The sequence below is a fragment of the Chelonoidis abingdonii genome, chromosome 16 (assembly GCF_003597395.2).
Source record: "Chelonoidis abingdonii isolate Lonesome George chromosome 16, CheloAbing_2.0, whole genome shotgun sequence".
NCBI lineage: Eukaryota > Metazoa > Chordata > Testudines > Testudinidae > Chelonoidis > Chelonoidis abingdonii.
In genome coordinates this window covers 16115192-16131393 of record NC_133784.1, presented here as the reverse complement: position 1 = coordinate 16131393, position 16202 = coordinate 16115192, and the positions used below count along the sequence as shown (strand labels likewise).

Genomic DNA, 16202 nt, shown 5'->3' with positions numbered 1-16202 from the left:
CCCTCAGCCTCTCCTCATAAGTCATGTGTTCCAGCCCCCTAATCATTTTTGTTGCCCTCCACTGGACTCTTTCCAATTTTTCCACATCCTTCTTGTAGTGTGGAGCCCAAAACTGGACACAGTACTTCTGATGAGGCCTCACCAATGCCGAATAGAGGGGAATGATCACATCCCTCAATCTGCTGGCAATGCCTCTACTTATACAGCCCAAAATGCCATTAGCCTTCTTGGCAACAAAGGCACACTGTTGACAGCTTCTCGTCCACTGTAATCCCTAGGGCTTTTTCTGCAGAACTGCTGCCTAGCCACCCTAGTCTGTAGCAGTGCATGGGATTCTTCCATCTTAAGTGCAGGACTCTGCACTTGTCCTTGCTGAACCTCATCAGATTTCTTTTGGCCCAATCCTCCAATTTGTCTAGGTCCCTCTGTATCCTATCCCTACTCTCCAGCATATCTACCACTCCTCAAAGTTTAGTGTCATCTGCAAAGCTGAGGGTGCAGTCCACACCATCCTCCAGATCATTATGAAGATATTGAACAAAACTGGCCCCAGGACCAACCTTTGGGGCACTCAGCTTGATACTGGCTGCCAACTAGACATGGAGCCATTGATCACTAACATTTGGGTGATCCTCAGCTAGTGTTAATCAACATAGTCCTTTGGGTCTGGCCCTTCTTTTTAAAATGAGGTTATAAATATCTGAGGATTCACAGGAAAATGTTTAAGATGATAGCTACAGTCTCTGGGCAAGATCTTCAGCGGATTGCGTGCAACTCACCCTAGCTCTTTGGACGTTGGTGGAGCTACACGAGCTGCAAATCTGTCCCTCAGTCTCTAGCTATTTGCCTACCACCTGTGGCTGGTATATAGCTGCTGTAAGGGGTTTAAGTGCAGTTGGTGCTGCCAGGCGACAAGGGCCTCCCTTGCCTAATCTAGGTGTAATCAGGACTCAGTGATTGTGAGCATCTCATCAATGCTCTGTCCTGCTCTGGGCTCAATAATGGGCTGTTAATTTGGTGCATGCCCTGGGATTTTCTTCCATTATGACTCTTTGGAGAGTACTATGGGGAAGAGCTGGATCTTAGGGCATGATCTGAAGTTGGAATGGGGAGGCTTTTCCTGGTCTCCAAAGGGAGGATGTTCTGGAGTCCTGAGCCAGCTATATAAAGGTCACACAAGGCTTGTAAACTTTGCATGGTGTGTTGCGTGTTAGGGTAAATATGAGTGAAGGCTACACATGGATGCAAGCAAAGTCAAGTGCTAGGCACCATCCACAGCAGTGAGCTATAGTGCTTCTGCTCTCTTACTTCCCAGAAAACAGAGTCAAATATGTGGGTGTGTCTCAAGATAGTAAAACCAATGAGTTTGTAGCCCTCTGGGAAAGAAATGTGGGCCAGCAGATAGGGCTTTGAACTGCATGGGAGGTCAGGACACTTGGATTCTAATCCTGGCTCTGCCACCCATTGCCGTTCTTATCTCTTGGGACTGTAAGCTCTTCGGGCACAGAATATCCATCATTGGGGTTTGCACATCACCTCCTACAGTAGGGCCCCAATCAAGCTCAGAATCATCAGGTACTAACATAATAATAGGTGTCGCCTTAGAACATAAGAACGGCCTTACCGGGTCAGACCAAAGGTCCATCTACCCCAATATCCTGTCTACTGACAGTGGCCAGTGCCAGGTGCCCCAGAAGGAGTGAACCTAACAGGCAATGATCAAGTGATCTTTCTCCTGCCATCCATCCCTCCATCCTCTGACAAACAGAGGCTAGGGACACCATTCCTTATCCATCCTGGCTATTAGCCATTTATGGACTTAACCACCATGAATTTATCCAGTTCTCTTTTAAATGCTGTTATAGTCCTAGCCGTCACAACCTCCTCAGGTAAGGAGTTCCACAAGTTGAGTGTGCGCTGCGTGAAGAACGATTCTTTATTGGTTTAAACTCGTGGCCATTAATTTCATTGGTGACCCTGGTTTGTATTATGGGAATAAGTAAATAACTTTTCCTACCCACTTTCTCCACATTCATTTCATGATTTATAACTCTATATCCCTGTAGTCTCTTCTCTTCTAGTCGGAGAGTCCTAGCCTCTTTCATCTTTCCTCAAATGGGACCCTCTCCAACCCGTACAATCATTTAGTGCCCTTTCTGACTTTTTTCCAGTATAATCTGTTGAGATGAGGTACCACATCTGACACAGTATTTGAGATGTGGCCATACCATTGACTTATATAAGGCATAATAATATTCTCAGTCTTATCTCCTTATCCCTTTCTTGATTCCTAACTCCTGTTTGCTTTTTTTGACCACCTCTGCCAATGAGTGGAATCTAGAGACTATCCACGATGATACAACGATCTTACCCGACTCGATGTACAAAATTAGCCCCCATCATATAGTATGTATAATCAGGTTGTTTTTTCCAAGCTGCATTACTTAAGTCAAACACTAAATTTACTTTGCCTATTTTTGTGCCCAAATCACTTAGTTTTGTACAATTCTTTTGAAGGTCTTCATCTTGCTTTGCTCTAGCTATCTTGAGCAGTTTAGTATGCATCACAAACGTTGCCACTCCGGTTTCCCCTTTCTCCAGCTATTTTATAATGAAGATTGATGGATTGGTGCGAGACTGCCTTTAGGAACACCACATACGTCGACCCTCCATCTGAGATTTCATTATTCCGACCTGCTTTGTCCTTCCAATCCATGAAAGGACCTCCGTTTTATTGCATGACAGCTTACTTATGTAGAAGCCCTTTGGTAGGGACCTCGTCAAAGGCTGTTCGGAATCAAATACAGCTACGTCACTGGAGTCCCGCTCCACAGTTGTGACCCCTTCAAGAACTCTAACAGATTAGTAAGACCATTTCCCTTACAGAAACCATGTGAGCTTATTGCTTGGCCAATTGTTGTATTTATGTGTCTGACTTAATTATTCTCCACTAGTTTCGACTATTAGTGCCTGGTTAACCAGAGTTAGACTACCAGTCTGTGATATGCCGTGGGATCACCGTCTCTAGAGCCTTTTAAATATGCATACATAGTCTAACTTCCAGTCATTGGTAAAGGTTACAATCAATCTAGTTAATAGTCCACACTTCACATTTCGATCTTTCAGCACTTGGGTAATGCCATCTGGTCCAGTGACCCTTTTCATGCTATTATCATTAATCTCAAAACCTTCTCTCTAGTGGACAACTTATCGTGAACAGTTCCTCAGGATTTGTCACTACAAAAAGCCCAGTCGAGTGTGGAATCCCCTAACATCCTCACTCTGGAGACGAAGCAAAGAACTCCATTTGAGTTCTCCGCAATGATTATCGTCTTAAGCACTCCTTTTATACTGATCATCCGAGGGCCCCACTCGGTTGTTTGCCAGGCTGCGTGCGTTCGATGTACTAAAAACATTTTGTTTACTCTTGGAGTTTTTGGCCTAGCCGTTCTTAATCCTTTTTGGCTTTTTTGATTCACTCTGCACTTAAGAGCAGGTTGTTGTCCTCTCATTTGCTCACTAGAATTTGACGTCTTCTTAAGGAAGTCATTTATCTCTCACTGTCTCTTTACATGTTGTGAGCCAGCGGTTGGCTCTTTTTTTAGTCTTTTACTGTGTTTCTGAATTTGGATACATTGAAGTTGTGGCCTCTTTATATGGTGGTCGTCTTAAAGGCGCCGATTTGCAGCTTGCAGGGGTTTCGCCTTTATCCACTGTATCCTTGTACTTCGTAGCATAGCCCCTCAATTTTGCATGTTCCCCCTTTTGAATAATAGCCACGTGTTGGCTGTTGGAGATGTTTTCCCAGGTGTTGAATGCTATTGTATTATGGTCACTATTTCCAAGCAGTCCTGTTATAGTTACCTCTTGGACCAGCTCCTGCGCTCTACTCAGGATTAAATATAGAGTTGCCTCTCCCCTTGTGGGTTCCCGTACCAGCTGCTCCATGAAGCAGTCATTTAAAGTATCAAGAAATTTTATCTCTGCATTTCATCCTGAAGTAAAATGTTCCCAGCCAATATGGGGATAAATGAAATCCTCCACTATTATTGAGTTCTTAATTTTGATAGCCTCTATAATTTCCCTTAGCATTTCATCATCACTATCACTGTCCTGGTCAAGTGGTTGATAATAGATCCCTAATATTATATTCTCATTAGAGCATGAAATTTCTGTCCATAGAGATTCTATGGAACATGTGGATTCACTTAAGATTTTTACTTCATTTGCTTCTACATTTTCTTTCACCTATAGTGCTACTCCCCACCCCTCCTACTCTCAGGCAGGATTAGTTTGGAGGCTGTGCTCTTACTACAGGCTTTGATTCTCCTCTGCTCCTTGCTTGGCTCACCCTTTCTATGGAGTGTGGCTCTTTTACCCACAGCGCTCCAGAATCCCAAAGAATGTGCAAGGCAACATTTCAACAGCCCTGGAATGTTATTGCAAACAGCACATCCTGGGTTTGGAATATTCAATTAGTGATGTCATAGGCTGAGTGGAAAACACTTGTCAGTGGAAGCTGACGGCTTTGTTAAGACTCCTGAATAACAGGAAGCAGAGGACTCATTCTGTACTTTTCTAATCTTCCCCACCCTGTATTTTACGTTGCTTTCCAGGAACAGCCATGCTCACTGATAGCTTGCAGCTTCCTCTGCATGGCACACACATGCTATGGAAGTGGTACTGCACTGTATGGCCTCCTGTGGCTTTCTCCTTTTTGCTGTACCATACTAGTGTCTAAAGAGAAATATTCCAAGGGACTGGGTTGACTCAGGGGATTGCTAACACTGTAATCAGCTTGAGTTGATGAGATGAATCCAGACAAAGTCAAAATTCATCACCATCTGATATGGCTGTTTGATGGCTTGTAGCTCACTTCAGTGGACAAGTGTCCACGTCACAAACACTACTACCACAGCTACCTCCTATGTTAGCAGTTGCAGTAGCTGAATGAACAGGCCATGGAGACTGAGGCGGTCCCTCCAAGGAAGGTTTGCAGAAGAGAGTACGCTTGGGTTGCTGCTACCCAGACTATGCTTGTACTGTGGCTACTTGGAGGTGCAGGATTGTCATCCTGGCACTTTTCACCAGCATGAAATAGAAGAACCAAATCAACCCCCTCATTCTATTTAGAATTGGCCTAACAATAGGGGGCTCACTTTGCCAGGCTAGTCAAGCAGATCAGGATACACTGGAACGGCCACTGAAGGTATCTTTCTAACCAGGAGATGGTATTTAAAGGATATTTGGGTCAGTCTGGATCTAGAGTGGAGTTTGGATCCTGAGCTCCATGTTGTATCCAGGGCGCCTTGATCAACAAAACAGAGGTCAGAAGCCACAGGCTCAGTTGGTGTAAATACAGTCTTCAGTGGGAGTACATTACTTACAGCAGCTGAACGTCTGGGCAATGGCTTTTAAAAGGTTTTCAATCCATCCTCCATTTGTTGCACAAAACCTGCCTTATGGCCTAACATACTGGACAGTCTTTATCTTGCATCATCCTAGTTCTAGTAGCTGCTATTCTTGACACACTGCAGTATTTATCTGCTCTATTAATATGCACTGTACCCTCTTCTAGGATAAATCACTGCTGCATTTGTACAGCTACAAAAAATTAGCTTCTGGGCATTGACTTAAAGCTTCACAATTCAGCCAGTGAGGATATTAAAAAAGAAGAACAAACCACAGAGACAGCTTCATTTCCTCTTAAGCCTCTTTAGAATTTACTCTTGGGTTTATGTCAATGCTCCCTTTAGTGGGAAACTGAGGCTCCATTTCACAAAGGATTTAAAGTACTTTTCAGACAGTTAATGTGGCTGTCAGATGGGGTCACCACCCCAGTTTTTGCAGAACTCTCCTGCTCTTGTAGTCACCCCTAAGCTCCTTGCCCCGAGCTGGCCTGTGCCCGCCCCTTTTGAAAGATGCACCCAACTATTAGGCCTCTGTTACTTTAGAAAATATTGCTTAATGTGTTTTTATATTGGTGCCTTGTGAGAGAAGGGAGCAAGGGGTTGTTCAGTTCTACCACATGGCATGTATGCTGTGTATATCAAAGAGGGAAACTTGTCTTGTACTGAGGACTGTTGGAATTGCAAGTTGTCACTTTAAGAGTGGGCAGGGGTCTGGGGCTGTTTCCTGGTCTACCTGCAGGCTAGGCAGCTGAGGCAAGCAGGCAGTCAGCCTAGAATAAGGTGGGGAGAGCTGTGCTTCTCTGCTTCAGGAAGTATCCAGCTTTGTGTCTCTGCTTTTGATTAGTGTGTGTTATTGTTCTGGATTCTAAAAAATAAAGTAGTGTTACAGTGCAACCGTCCAACAGGAGTATTTGATATTTTTATCCGACTTCTCTGCAAATATGCCATGAACATAGCTGGATCCTTTCAGTCAGTCTGTTATGAACTTCCTCAATGTTCAGGACTGTCTGACTCATTATGGAGACAGGAGATAGTCAGTGGTCCCCAACATTTTTTGTCTGGCAGACACCAGACGACAAGCCACGGAGGACTGTGGCGGTGCACAAGCATCTGCCGAAATTCCGCCAACAAGCGGCAATGTCAATAGGTGTCACCGCCGGAATGCCGCCAACAAGCTGCATCATCCACGCTGGGGACCCCTGACCTAAGTGGTGAGGAAAATGCAGGTGTAGGCTAAGGCCTTGATCCATCACTACCTTCCATTTTAAATGCAGTCTGTTTATTGGATGCCCCATTGTGCTAGGTTCTGTGTGCACACATCATGAGATGACTGTCCCAAAGACCTCACAATCTAAGTTTAAAGACTAAGATCCCTGCAAATTGATTAGCGATGTAGGGTGCCCAACATGAGACACCTCATGGGGCCAGATTTTGATAGACTGGGTTCACAGCGCTTTCTGAAATCTCAGGTCCCTTTAGTGTCTCAAGTTGCACCCCCCAAAAATGGAGGCACCCAGAACCACTAGTCACACTTGAAAATCTTGGCATGGGTGCTTAAACCCAGATCTCAAAGGGATTTAGAGATCCAACCCTCACTAGAATCAATGAGAATTAGGCAAGCGGCAGGCCTGAGCACTGCTCTGGTGCTTGTCTAAGGCCATGTCTACACTATAAAATTGTCCACCTAACTTACAGCAGTAGACAGCCACTGCAGTTATTAAATCACTTGTGTGTGTACACTTTTTGGCTTCTTGTGTTGGCAGTGCATGTCCTCACCAGGAATGCTTTTATCAATTGTATTGTCAATGTGGGGAGGGCCAGCTCCAGCGTTTTTGCTGCCCTGAGCAGTGGAAAAAAAAAAAAAGCCGCGATCGGTGGCACTTCGGCAGCAGCTCTACCGCCACTGCTTCATTCTTCGGCAGCAATTCGGTGGTAGGTCCTTCCCTCCGAGAGGGACCAAGGGATCCGCTGCTGAATTGCCACCAAAGACCCGGACATGCCGCCACTTTGCATTGGCTACCCCAGGCACCAGTGCAGCAAGCAGGTGCTTGGAGCCCGTCCTGAATGTGAGACATTGTGGGATGGCTCCTGAAGGCTAGTAATAAGTTGACATACGAAATGCAGCGTCCACACTGACACTGCGTCGACCTAACTACATCATCTGTGATTCTACGCTGCTCGGGGAGGTGGTATTACTAAATCAGTGTAGAGAGGCACTGAAGTCAGCAAGAGCCAAATTCAAGCAAAGACACTTCCATGGCTAGGTTGGCACAAGGCAGCGTACATCAAGCTAACTACGTAGTGTAGACTAGGCATAATAGACGAGCTGTTGGGAGGGAGAAAGACATCAGTAGAAGAGTTTCTCCATTGTGCATCTTTCAGCATGCTCGGTGTGTTTGCAGGATTATTGTTTGACAAGTCCGTATAGCTCCTTCCTTTTGATCACAGTACACTTTGGTCTCTCTTTCTCTCAAGAATTAATTACTTGATTATATTTTCTCATTGCTGGATCTTGAAAGCAGATGCACAAGGTAGAAAGTCAATAGTCTGTCAGCACATGAAGCAAAGCACTAGAGCAAACTCTTGCCAACAAAGAGCAGCTGCACAAAAAGTCGTCTTGTTCTCAGTGACTGAAACACTTTTCTAGCTGCATTTCAGACTCAGCAGGTGCACATTCTACACTGTGATGGAGAAGCAAATAAGTCCATGGAACTGGCCAAGCTTTCGAGGAGGAGAATGCTCTATGCCAGGGGTAGGCAACCTATGGCATGCATGCCAAAGGCAGCATGTGAGCTCATTTTCAGTGGCACTCACACTGCCCAGGTCCAGACCACTGGTCCAGGGGGCTCTGCATTTTAATTTAATTTTAAATGAAGCTTCTTAAACATTTTAAAAACCTTATTTACTTTACATACAACAATAGTTTAGTTCTATATTACAGACTTATAGAAAGAGACCTTCTAAAAACGTTAAAATGTATTACCGGCACATGAAACCTTAACTTAGAGTGAATAAATGAAAACTCAGCACATCACTTCTGAAAGCCTACCGACCCCTCTTCCATGCATATGCAGCACCTTCCATCTGCTGATCTCAGAGCACTGAACTTCTGCTGCTCTTGTGTGATATTCACTAGTTAAAATGGGATCTTTGTCTTAAAGTGTGAATGCAAGCAGCTCTGCAGTGTTCCTCTCATGCATTTAGTCCATGTTCACTCACTATACAAAGGAGCCACTGTTTCCAGTAATAGAGATGACCAGGCCCTGAAGTTGCACTGTATTATCAATTTCTAGGCCTGTGACCTCCACCCCATAGTATCCCAGGTGGTGCTATACCATGAGATGGGCTAGCATGCTCACCACTCCACCACCCCTTCAAAATGTGTGTGTCTGTGTGTTTAATAGCAGCAGCAACTCCACCCTTCAGTGCAAGACTCTCTGAGACAAAGCCTCAGCTGGTGTAAATTGGCCTAGCGCTATTCACTCTGATTTTCACCAGCTGAGGCTCTGGCCCTTATGCTCATAAGTTCCTCAAAAATGTCACTTCATGTAAATTACAGTCCTGTAAAATCAACTACAGTTCTCTGCAGACCATAATACTTCAGAGTGGGGGTTTCCAAAGCACTCACAGTTGGCCTAACTCTGCTCCCATTGAACTTAATTGGATTATTACCTGTGCAGCTTAAACTAATTTTGATTACTCTGGAATGGGTTACCTAGGGAGGTAGTGAAATCTCCTTCCCTAGAGGTTTTTAAGGTCAGGCTTGACAAAGCCCTGGCTGGGATGATTTAGTTGGGGATTGGTCCTGCTTTGAGCAGGGGTTTGGACTAGATGACCTCCTGAGGTCTCTTCCAACCCTGATATTCTATGATTCTAATTTGAAAATCCCACGTGTAGCATTCCAATTTGCATGTCTGGTTTCTTACCTCACTTAATCGACAGCACTCATCCATGTACTCATCCAGGCTGTCGCTCGTGGGATACTTTTTGAGCTGATGTCCATGGAGCTGAAGTTCTTGCATCCTCCCAAAGGTCTCTTTGTAACGGTTGGTGATTGACCTTTGCTCTTCTATGTGGGCAGCAGCTGGAGGAGTTTCTTTAATGGAAAGGTCTATCTCTTTCCTGGGTTTCTCTTCAAAATATTGTCCTTCACTTTGGCCAAAAAGTTTATTAGGACTTTCTCCCTCCTGACGGTCACTGAAATCTTCCAGGGAAGCTGTAGGGATCTTTGCCACATCTGCTGCCTGGCTGTAATATTCAACTTGCTTTTCACTATCTGAAGCACACTGGCTGGTTTCTCTGATGACTTTACACTTTCTCATTATGACATGGTCAATTCCTGGAGAAGAAGAGGTGCTGAGCACTCCAGAGTCACAAGACGAGTCTCTGGTATGAAGCACAAAGCTCTTCTCTGAGCCTGTTGGTGTAGATGGAGAATTGGCTCCACTTGGCAATTCAACCCCAGAATCCTCTGATTCAAATTTGGAGAATCTGTGAAGCTGGCACTTGGACTCTAAGGTGCTGAGGTCAGACAGGGTGGCCACATAGTCTGGTTTTGAAGAAATGTCTCTTGTGCCCAGATTTCCCTGGCATTCTAATGAGATGTCGACTTTGGGAAGCCTGGATTCCTCTGGAAAGTCCATGGCTGCAGGTGGCTCTCCTGTCAACCCCTGGGTTTGACTCTCTTCGTTGCTCAGTATCTTCATGTTGGTCAGCACTACCTTGCCCTTGGATGATGGGTTCTTCTTGCCTGCTAAAACACAAACAAGCTGACAGTCACAAAGAATTGCAAAATTCAGTCTGCTCCATAAAGCTTCCACTGTGGGGAAGCAATGACAAATCGTCTCCTTACCCTCTTTCAAAACAAATCAATAATGGGCAACACTTATTTTGGAAGTTACAGCTTCAGAATGTGTCACAGCTGCTTGTTACATTCATGGCTCATGCAGGCATTAGACAAACTTCAGGTGCCTGAGAGTAAGTTCCAATAATATGTATGAGTGAGAGAGACTTTTCCCAGCAAATTCTATTATATGCATAGAGAAAATGTCACATACCACAAATACAGGTTATTAGTATGCAATGCAAAGACTCTCTACAGTCACACAGTATTAGGGGCAGCACAGGTCTGTGTACCTAGAGTCTATAAGCAAGCTTCTTATAGCCCTGCTACATCAGCAGTCTTGTGTTTTATGGACACAATATCCTTCAGGGAGAGTCATAATTGCATATAATGTTCCCAAATGCTGAATTTTTCATGTCGGTATAGGACTTAGCTGACAGTTGTGAAAAAAATGCATGTAATCAGATAACCCCTTAGTGATTATACACATGCAGATGATGACAAGCCCAAGTAATTTAAGCTAAGATCTGCATTAACTTAAACTCAGAATTTTTCCTCCTATTCACCTCCGTCTTTGTCACGCCATAAAAGCATGAATGAGCATGACCAAATCTGGTTCTTCTGGCCACTCACATGTATTTTAGGTTAAAATGAATAATTTGCAAGCCATTTGGGTGGCAGTGTGGATAGCCATAGTAACAGGCAGTGACTTGGAAAATGAACCATGTACTTTGGGTGCTTGTTTCTCTCTGTATGGTTTAGGTATGAAGTTCTCCCCAGGAATGAGAGTAGTTCATTTAAAGAGAAATGACATGGGAGCAGACTTGACCACCAATGTTTGCATATACGTGAAGAAACTTTCCTTTCATGGAGAATGTTTCATAGAGTGAGAACATCCTGGCAGCAGGATTTATTGGACTGTGGAATTGTCTCTGGAGGGCCATGCTGGAAACCTATCTCAGGAGTCATTACAAAATAGACCGGGCCAAATGCTAGGGAATATACTGAAGAACCCTGTGCCAGTTTAGGCTCCCTTACATTCAGTTAAACCCATTTGTTGACATAGGGGATCCTAACTTTACATGCTTTTATATCCTCTCTGGGCACTGCACTGAAGCATGAGCAGGGCCCGCTCTGGCCTTTTTGTCACCCCAAGAAAAAAAATAAAAAAATAAAAACCAGGGTGCAGAGAGGCTGGAGCAGCGAACCAGAAAAAAAACAGAGTGTAAACTTTCAGTGCCATTTACTTGGCTGCTCATGGCTGCCTCCCTTGGCTGCACTGGTGAGCCTCTGGGTGGGCAGCGGCTGCACTCTGGCTAGTGGGACTCCCTGCGCTGCAGACATGCCTCGGGCGTGCCCCAGCTAGTGGGGGGGAAGGGAGTGGGTGGGGGGAGAGAGAAGGGAGGCAGCCAGGGCTTCCTTCAGCTGGGGCGCTCGCCACTCAGCCCCTCCTGCCGTGCCGCTCCCACCTGCAGGTGAATTGAAAGTCAGCAGTCGGCGGGGAGGGAAGGATATGAGCTGCCGGGCTTGCTGCAGACCTGGCACTGGCTGGGGCAGATGGAGCACGCAGCCCGCTTCCAGCAGGGTGCTCCCCTTCTCTGTGCCGCCGCCCCCTACAGTGCCACACTGAAAGCCACTGGCAAAACAAAAGAAAAAAACCCACCAAGGCGGCCGGAGCAGCGAACCAAAAAAAAAAAAAAGGCAGACGTGCCACAGTAGTATTGGACAGAATGCCGCTCCTTAGAATCTGCCACCCCAAGCGTGAGCAGTTGGTGCCTGGAGCCGGCCCTGCTAGGGAAGTTTTCCAACCTCTCCAATCACAGACAGAAGTATTAAGCCTTGGAGGATACTCAGAAGGATCCAGATAGAAATAGAAGGAGGGATCTTTGAGCAAGTGGGAATAGGTCATTGCCTTAGGGGAATTTTCATTGGTATGATGGCCCTCAGGCTGTGGAAGAGAAGATATAATCTCCTCCTACATGAGGGGACAGGGTAAGGGAAAGCCAGAAAACTCATGGTTCATGCATCCAGTGCCACACAAAGAGCACCTTCAGATCAGAGCCCCACAACATTCCCTTTGGAAGTGAGGGACATTGTTCCCAGACATGGGGTCAGGTTGTGATGCTTCCATGTACACTGCACAGGACCACACATCACAGATAGCTTCCCTCATCAGTGTTGGGGTATCACAGTGTCCTTGATAAATGACCTTTGGCAACTGGCAAACTCAAGGGAAATTTGCCTTTGATACCAGTCATTATTTTACAGTGGGAACAATACCTCTTAATGCCAGTCAATGACTTTTAGGCCCTGGTTCTCCTCTCACTTTGCTCCAGATTTGCACCACGGTAAGTGAGAAGACAGTCAGGTCCCAAGTGTGTAATGAAAAGGTCACTAAGATTGTCAGCTCTTTGCTGCAGGGACTATCTTTTATTCTGTGTTTGTACAGAGCCAAGCACAATGGGACCTTGGGCCATGACTGGGGCTCCTCACGATACAATACCAATAGTAAACCGTGATAGCTATAGCAAACAGTGTCTGGAGGAGAAAATGAAATGTTTGTCACAGTCTAGAATTCACTCACTTTTCACTTCCCCTCTGCTCCAGGCCCCTGCTGATATAAATCGACATAGCTTTCATGGGAGCTGGGCTGACTTGTACCAGCGGAGGATCAGAACCCCCATTTCTTCTGTGTCTTCCCAGCTAACATTTTACAACCCAAAATGCCCATTTCAATCCAAGATGCAAACTAAAGCCCCGGATCCAACCCCTGGTGAACTCTGCAAAAGCCCAGATCCTACATCTGTCACTGAACCTTGCCTCTTGGGGCCATCACTCATTGAAATACAATGTTTAGGTCATTGTGACACAGCATAGAGAGGGGCTACAATACCCCACTCCACACATATATACTCCTGACATTATACATCCTGTTTCATTTCCTTCCATTCCCCGTACTCTCTTCCTTCCTTTTTTCACAAACCATCAGCCATCTCAGACTCCTTTTCCTGATGACGTGATGGTTCTTCACTAGGGAGGAAGGGAACAAAAAACTACAGCTAGAAGGAGGAGAGTTCAGTAGACACGTCTCAGAATGACCCAGAGACCCCATCTCAGCACCCTGCTCTTGTTCATTCCTCCTCCTGCTTTGCCCCATCGCTCCAGCTTTCCCTGCTAATAGAGTCACGGGGCCTCAATAAGGCCAAGCTGGATTTTACAAGAACTTTTTTCAGTTTTACTGATGTGCCTTCCATTTGCTGTAAAGTATCCATCAGGATTCCCTGCTCCAGTTTAATAACATCATCTGATATTGTATATATAGTAGCAGTTTCGGTCACTTCAACCTAAGATTTTCAGTGGTGTTTAAGAGAATATGGGGTCCAATCCCATTGACATCGAGGAGGAATTGGGTACTTAACTCTAGTCCTCCCTGAAGATGCTGGTATTACCAACTAAGGAACTGAACCTATACCCATTGAAGGCAATGGAGGCTTTGCCACTTGTCCCTGCCCCCTCTCACTTGCCACTGAAATGCAGCTAGTTCTGGGATGGAGCCTGGCACCTATGCAGCAATGTACAGCAACACTACACAGTGATTTAGGACAAGAGGAATGCCATATCCTATTGAAACTCCAGGGGAAACTTAGCAGGGAGCTGCTTGAGCTGGGCTAACACCCTTACTCTTGTCACAAATGCCCCAAGAATGTAACTGACCACAAGGGATCAGGAACTAAGTTTTATATGTCACTCAAATAAAAGCACTTCCAGCAACAGAGTGCCTCTCATCACTGAGCTGGGAAAAGGTTGATTCACTGCTGGTCAAAAGTGTGCCACCTTCTCAACCACAACCTCCTCTCTACTGACCCAAAGACATTGCACCATTATCGCATGTGAAATAAAAGGATAGTGGGCATAACTGATGGCAGCACTATGCCAAATGGTACATTAAACCCCAACATAAAAACCAAGTCAGAATCAGGAAGAGAGGAAAGTCAGTGCTGGGTTTTATTTTTAAGAATAAATTATGCAGCCATCATCTTTCCACCAGGGAGAAACAGTTGTTATGGACAATAACATTCCTTTCCAATATGCTTCTGTTAATCGGGCCATGCATTTGCTTCACTGGAGAGTCCCTCATTTCCCTTTGTCGGAAATGGGGAAGTGCCATAATAAACTGAGATCTCCCTTGATACCAAAGTTGCTGCAGATGTGCTGATTCATAATGCTAGATGGCTCTAAAAACACTGTGTAGTGTGGACAGGCTGGTGGTGGCAGAAGCAAATGAACAAATACAGAAGATGAAATCTGACCATCTAGGGTGCTTATGGGGCTCCTGTCACCATAGAAGCTGAGCCTGAGCACCTCAAAATCTCAAATGGATTTTCGTTCAATCTCCCTCACAGTTAGGAAGATGCTATCCCCATTTTACAGATGCAAGACAGAGACTCAGGCTATGGCTACAGGACAGAGCTTACAGCGACGCAGCTGCAGCACTGCTAGTGCAGATGTTCTACACTGATGAGAGAGAGCTCTTCTGTTGTCTTAAATACTTCAGCCCCCACGAGCGGCAGTAGCTATGTCAGCGGGAGAAACTCTCTGCTAACATAGCACTGTCTACACCAGTGCTTAGGTCGGTGTAACTTACGATGCTCATGAAGGTGGCTTATTCACACCCCTGAGTGACATAACTTATACCACTGTAAGCTATAGTGTGTACATAGCTTCAGTAACATGCTCAAGGTTCCACAGGAAATCTCTTCAGGCAGAGGCAGGAATTTACCCCAACTTTCGTGCATCCCAGGCTAGCACCTCAACCACAAGATCATCCTGTTTCTCCTTTCTGGAGAAACAATTTCTTTTTCATTTTCACTTAATGGTTCTGAGCCTGAAAACCTCATCCTTCGAAGGAGCCACTCCATTTTGCCAAAAGGGTGGAGAGCCACACAGACTTTTCTGCTTCTCAGAGCTTTTAAGCAATGAACACAAGAGTGGTACAATCACAGCTCATATGTCTGAATATTAGCAATGGGCCAGATCTTCAGCTGGTGTAAATTAACATCATTCTACTGAAGTCAATGGTGCTGTGGTAGTTAACACCAGCTGATCATCTGGCCCACTAAGACTCCAAAGTAAAGTAGAGAAGATGGATCATGCACCTACCTCTGTAACAATGCACCTCTGGGACAGAATGAGGCAAGGTCTTGGTTTCAGATCCCATCTAAGATATGGTGTTGCCAGACACACACAACCTTCTACCACGAGGCTGTGGCATTGGTTCAACACTGCTAGAGAGAATCCAACCAATGATGATAGAAAATTGTCTGTACCTGCTTAGTTACTGATGCTATTTCTTGCAGTGATAACATTCCTTGGAGAGACCCTAGCCAAGTATTGTCTCAGCATAACTTGTGCCAGGGGCAGTATGGTCTAGTGAGTAAAGCATGGTGCTAGGAAATATGAACTCCTGAGTTCTGATACTGTGTCTGCTATGGATATATATGACCTTGGGCAACTCCCTGAAATGTCTGCATCTGCAAAATTAATGGGGGTAATGATAGAATCACAGAATATTAGGTTTGAAAGAGACCTCAGGACATCATCTAGTCCAGGGATCCCCAGCGCAGTGCCTGTGGGCGCCATGGTGCCCACAGGGGCATTTAAATGAGCCCGTGTCCTGGCCCGTGGTAGAGCATCCGCCAAAATGCCACTGACAAGTGACTTCATCAAGAGGCGTCGTCGCCGAAATGCTGCAGAAATTCAGCGGCATTTCAGCGGATGCTCCACCACCGCCATGGTCCTTTGTCTGGCGGGTGCCAGACGAAAAGTTTGGGGACCAATGATCTAGTCCAACCCCCTGCTCAAAGCAGGACCAACACCAACTAAATAATCCCAGCCAGGGCTTTGTCAAGTTGGGCCTTAAATACCTCTAAGGATGGAGATTCCACCAC

At 45.4% G+C, this 16202-nt stretch overlaps 1 protein-coding gene across 1 annotated transcript in view; it reads right to left on the bottom strand.

Moving 5' to 3' along the window:
• The window catches only part of LOC116832042 (uncharacterized), an 87101-nt gene that overhangs the window by 41651 nt on the left and 29248 nt on the right, over positions 1–16202 (bottom strand). The window contains exon 2 of the mRNA XM_075073056.1: positions 9338–10164. Coding sequence (XP_074929157.1) covers positions 9338–10164 — 827 coding nt within the window. The remainder of the gene's footprint in view (positions 1–9337; positions 10165–16202) is intronic.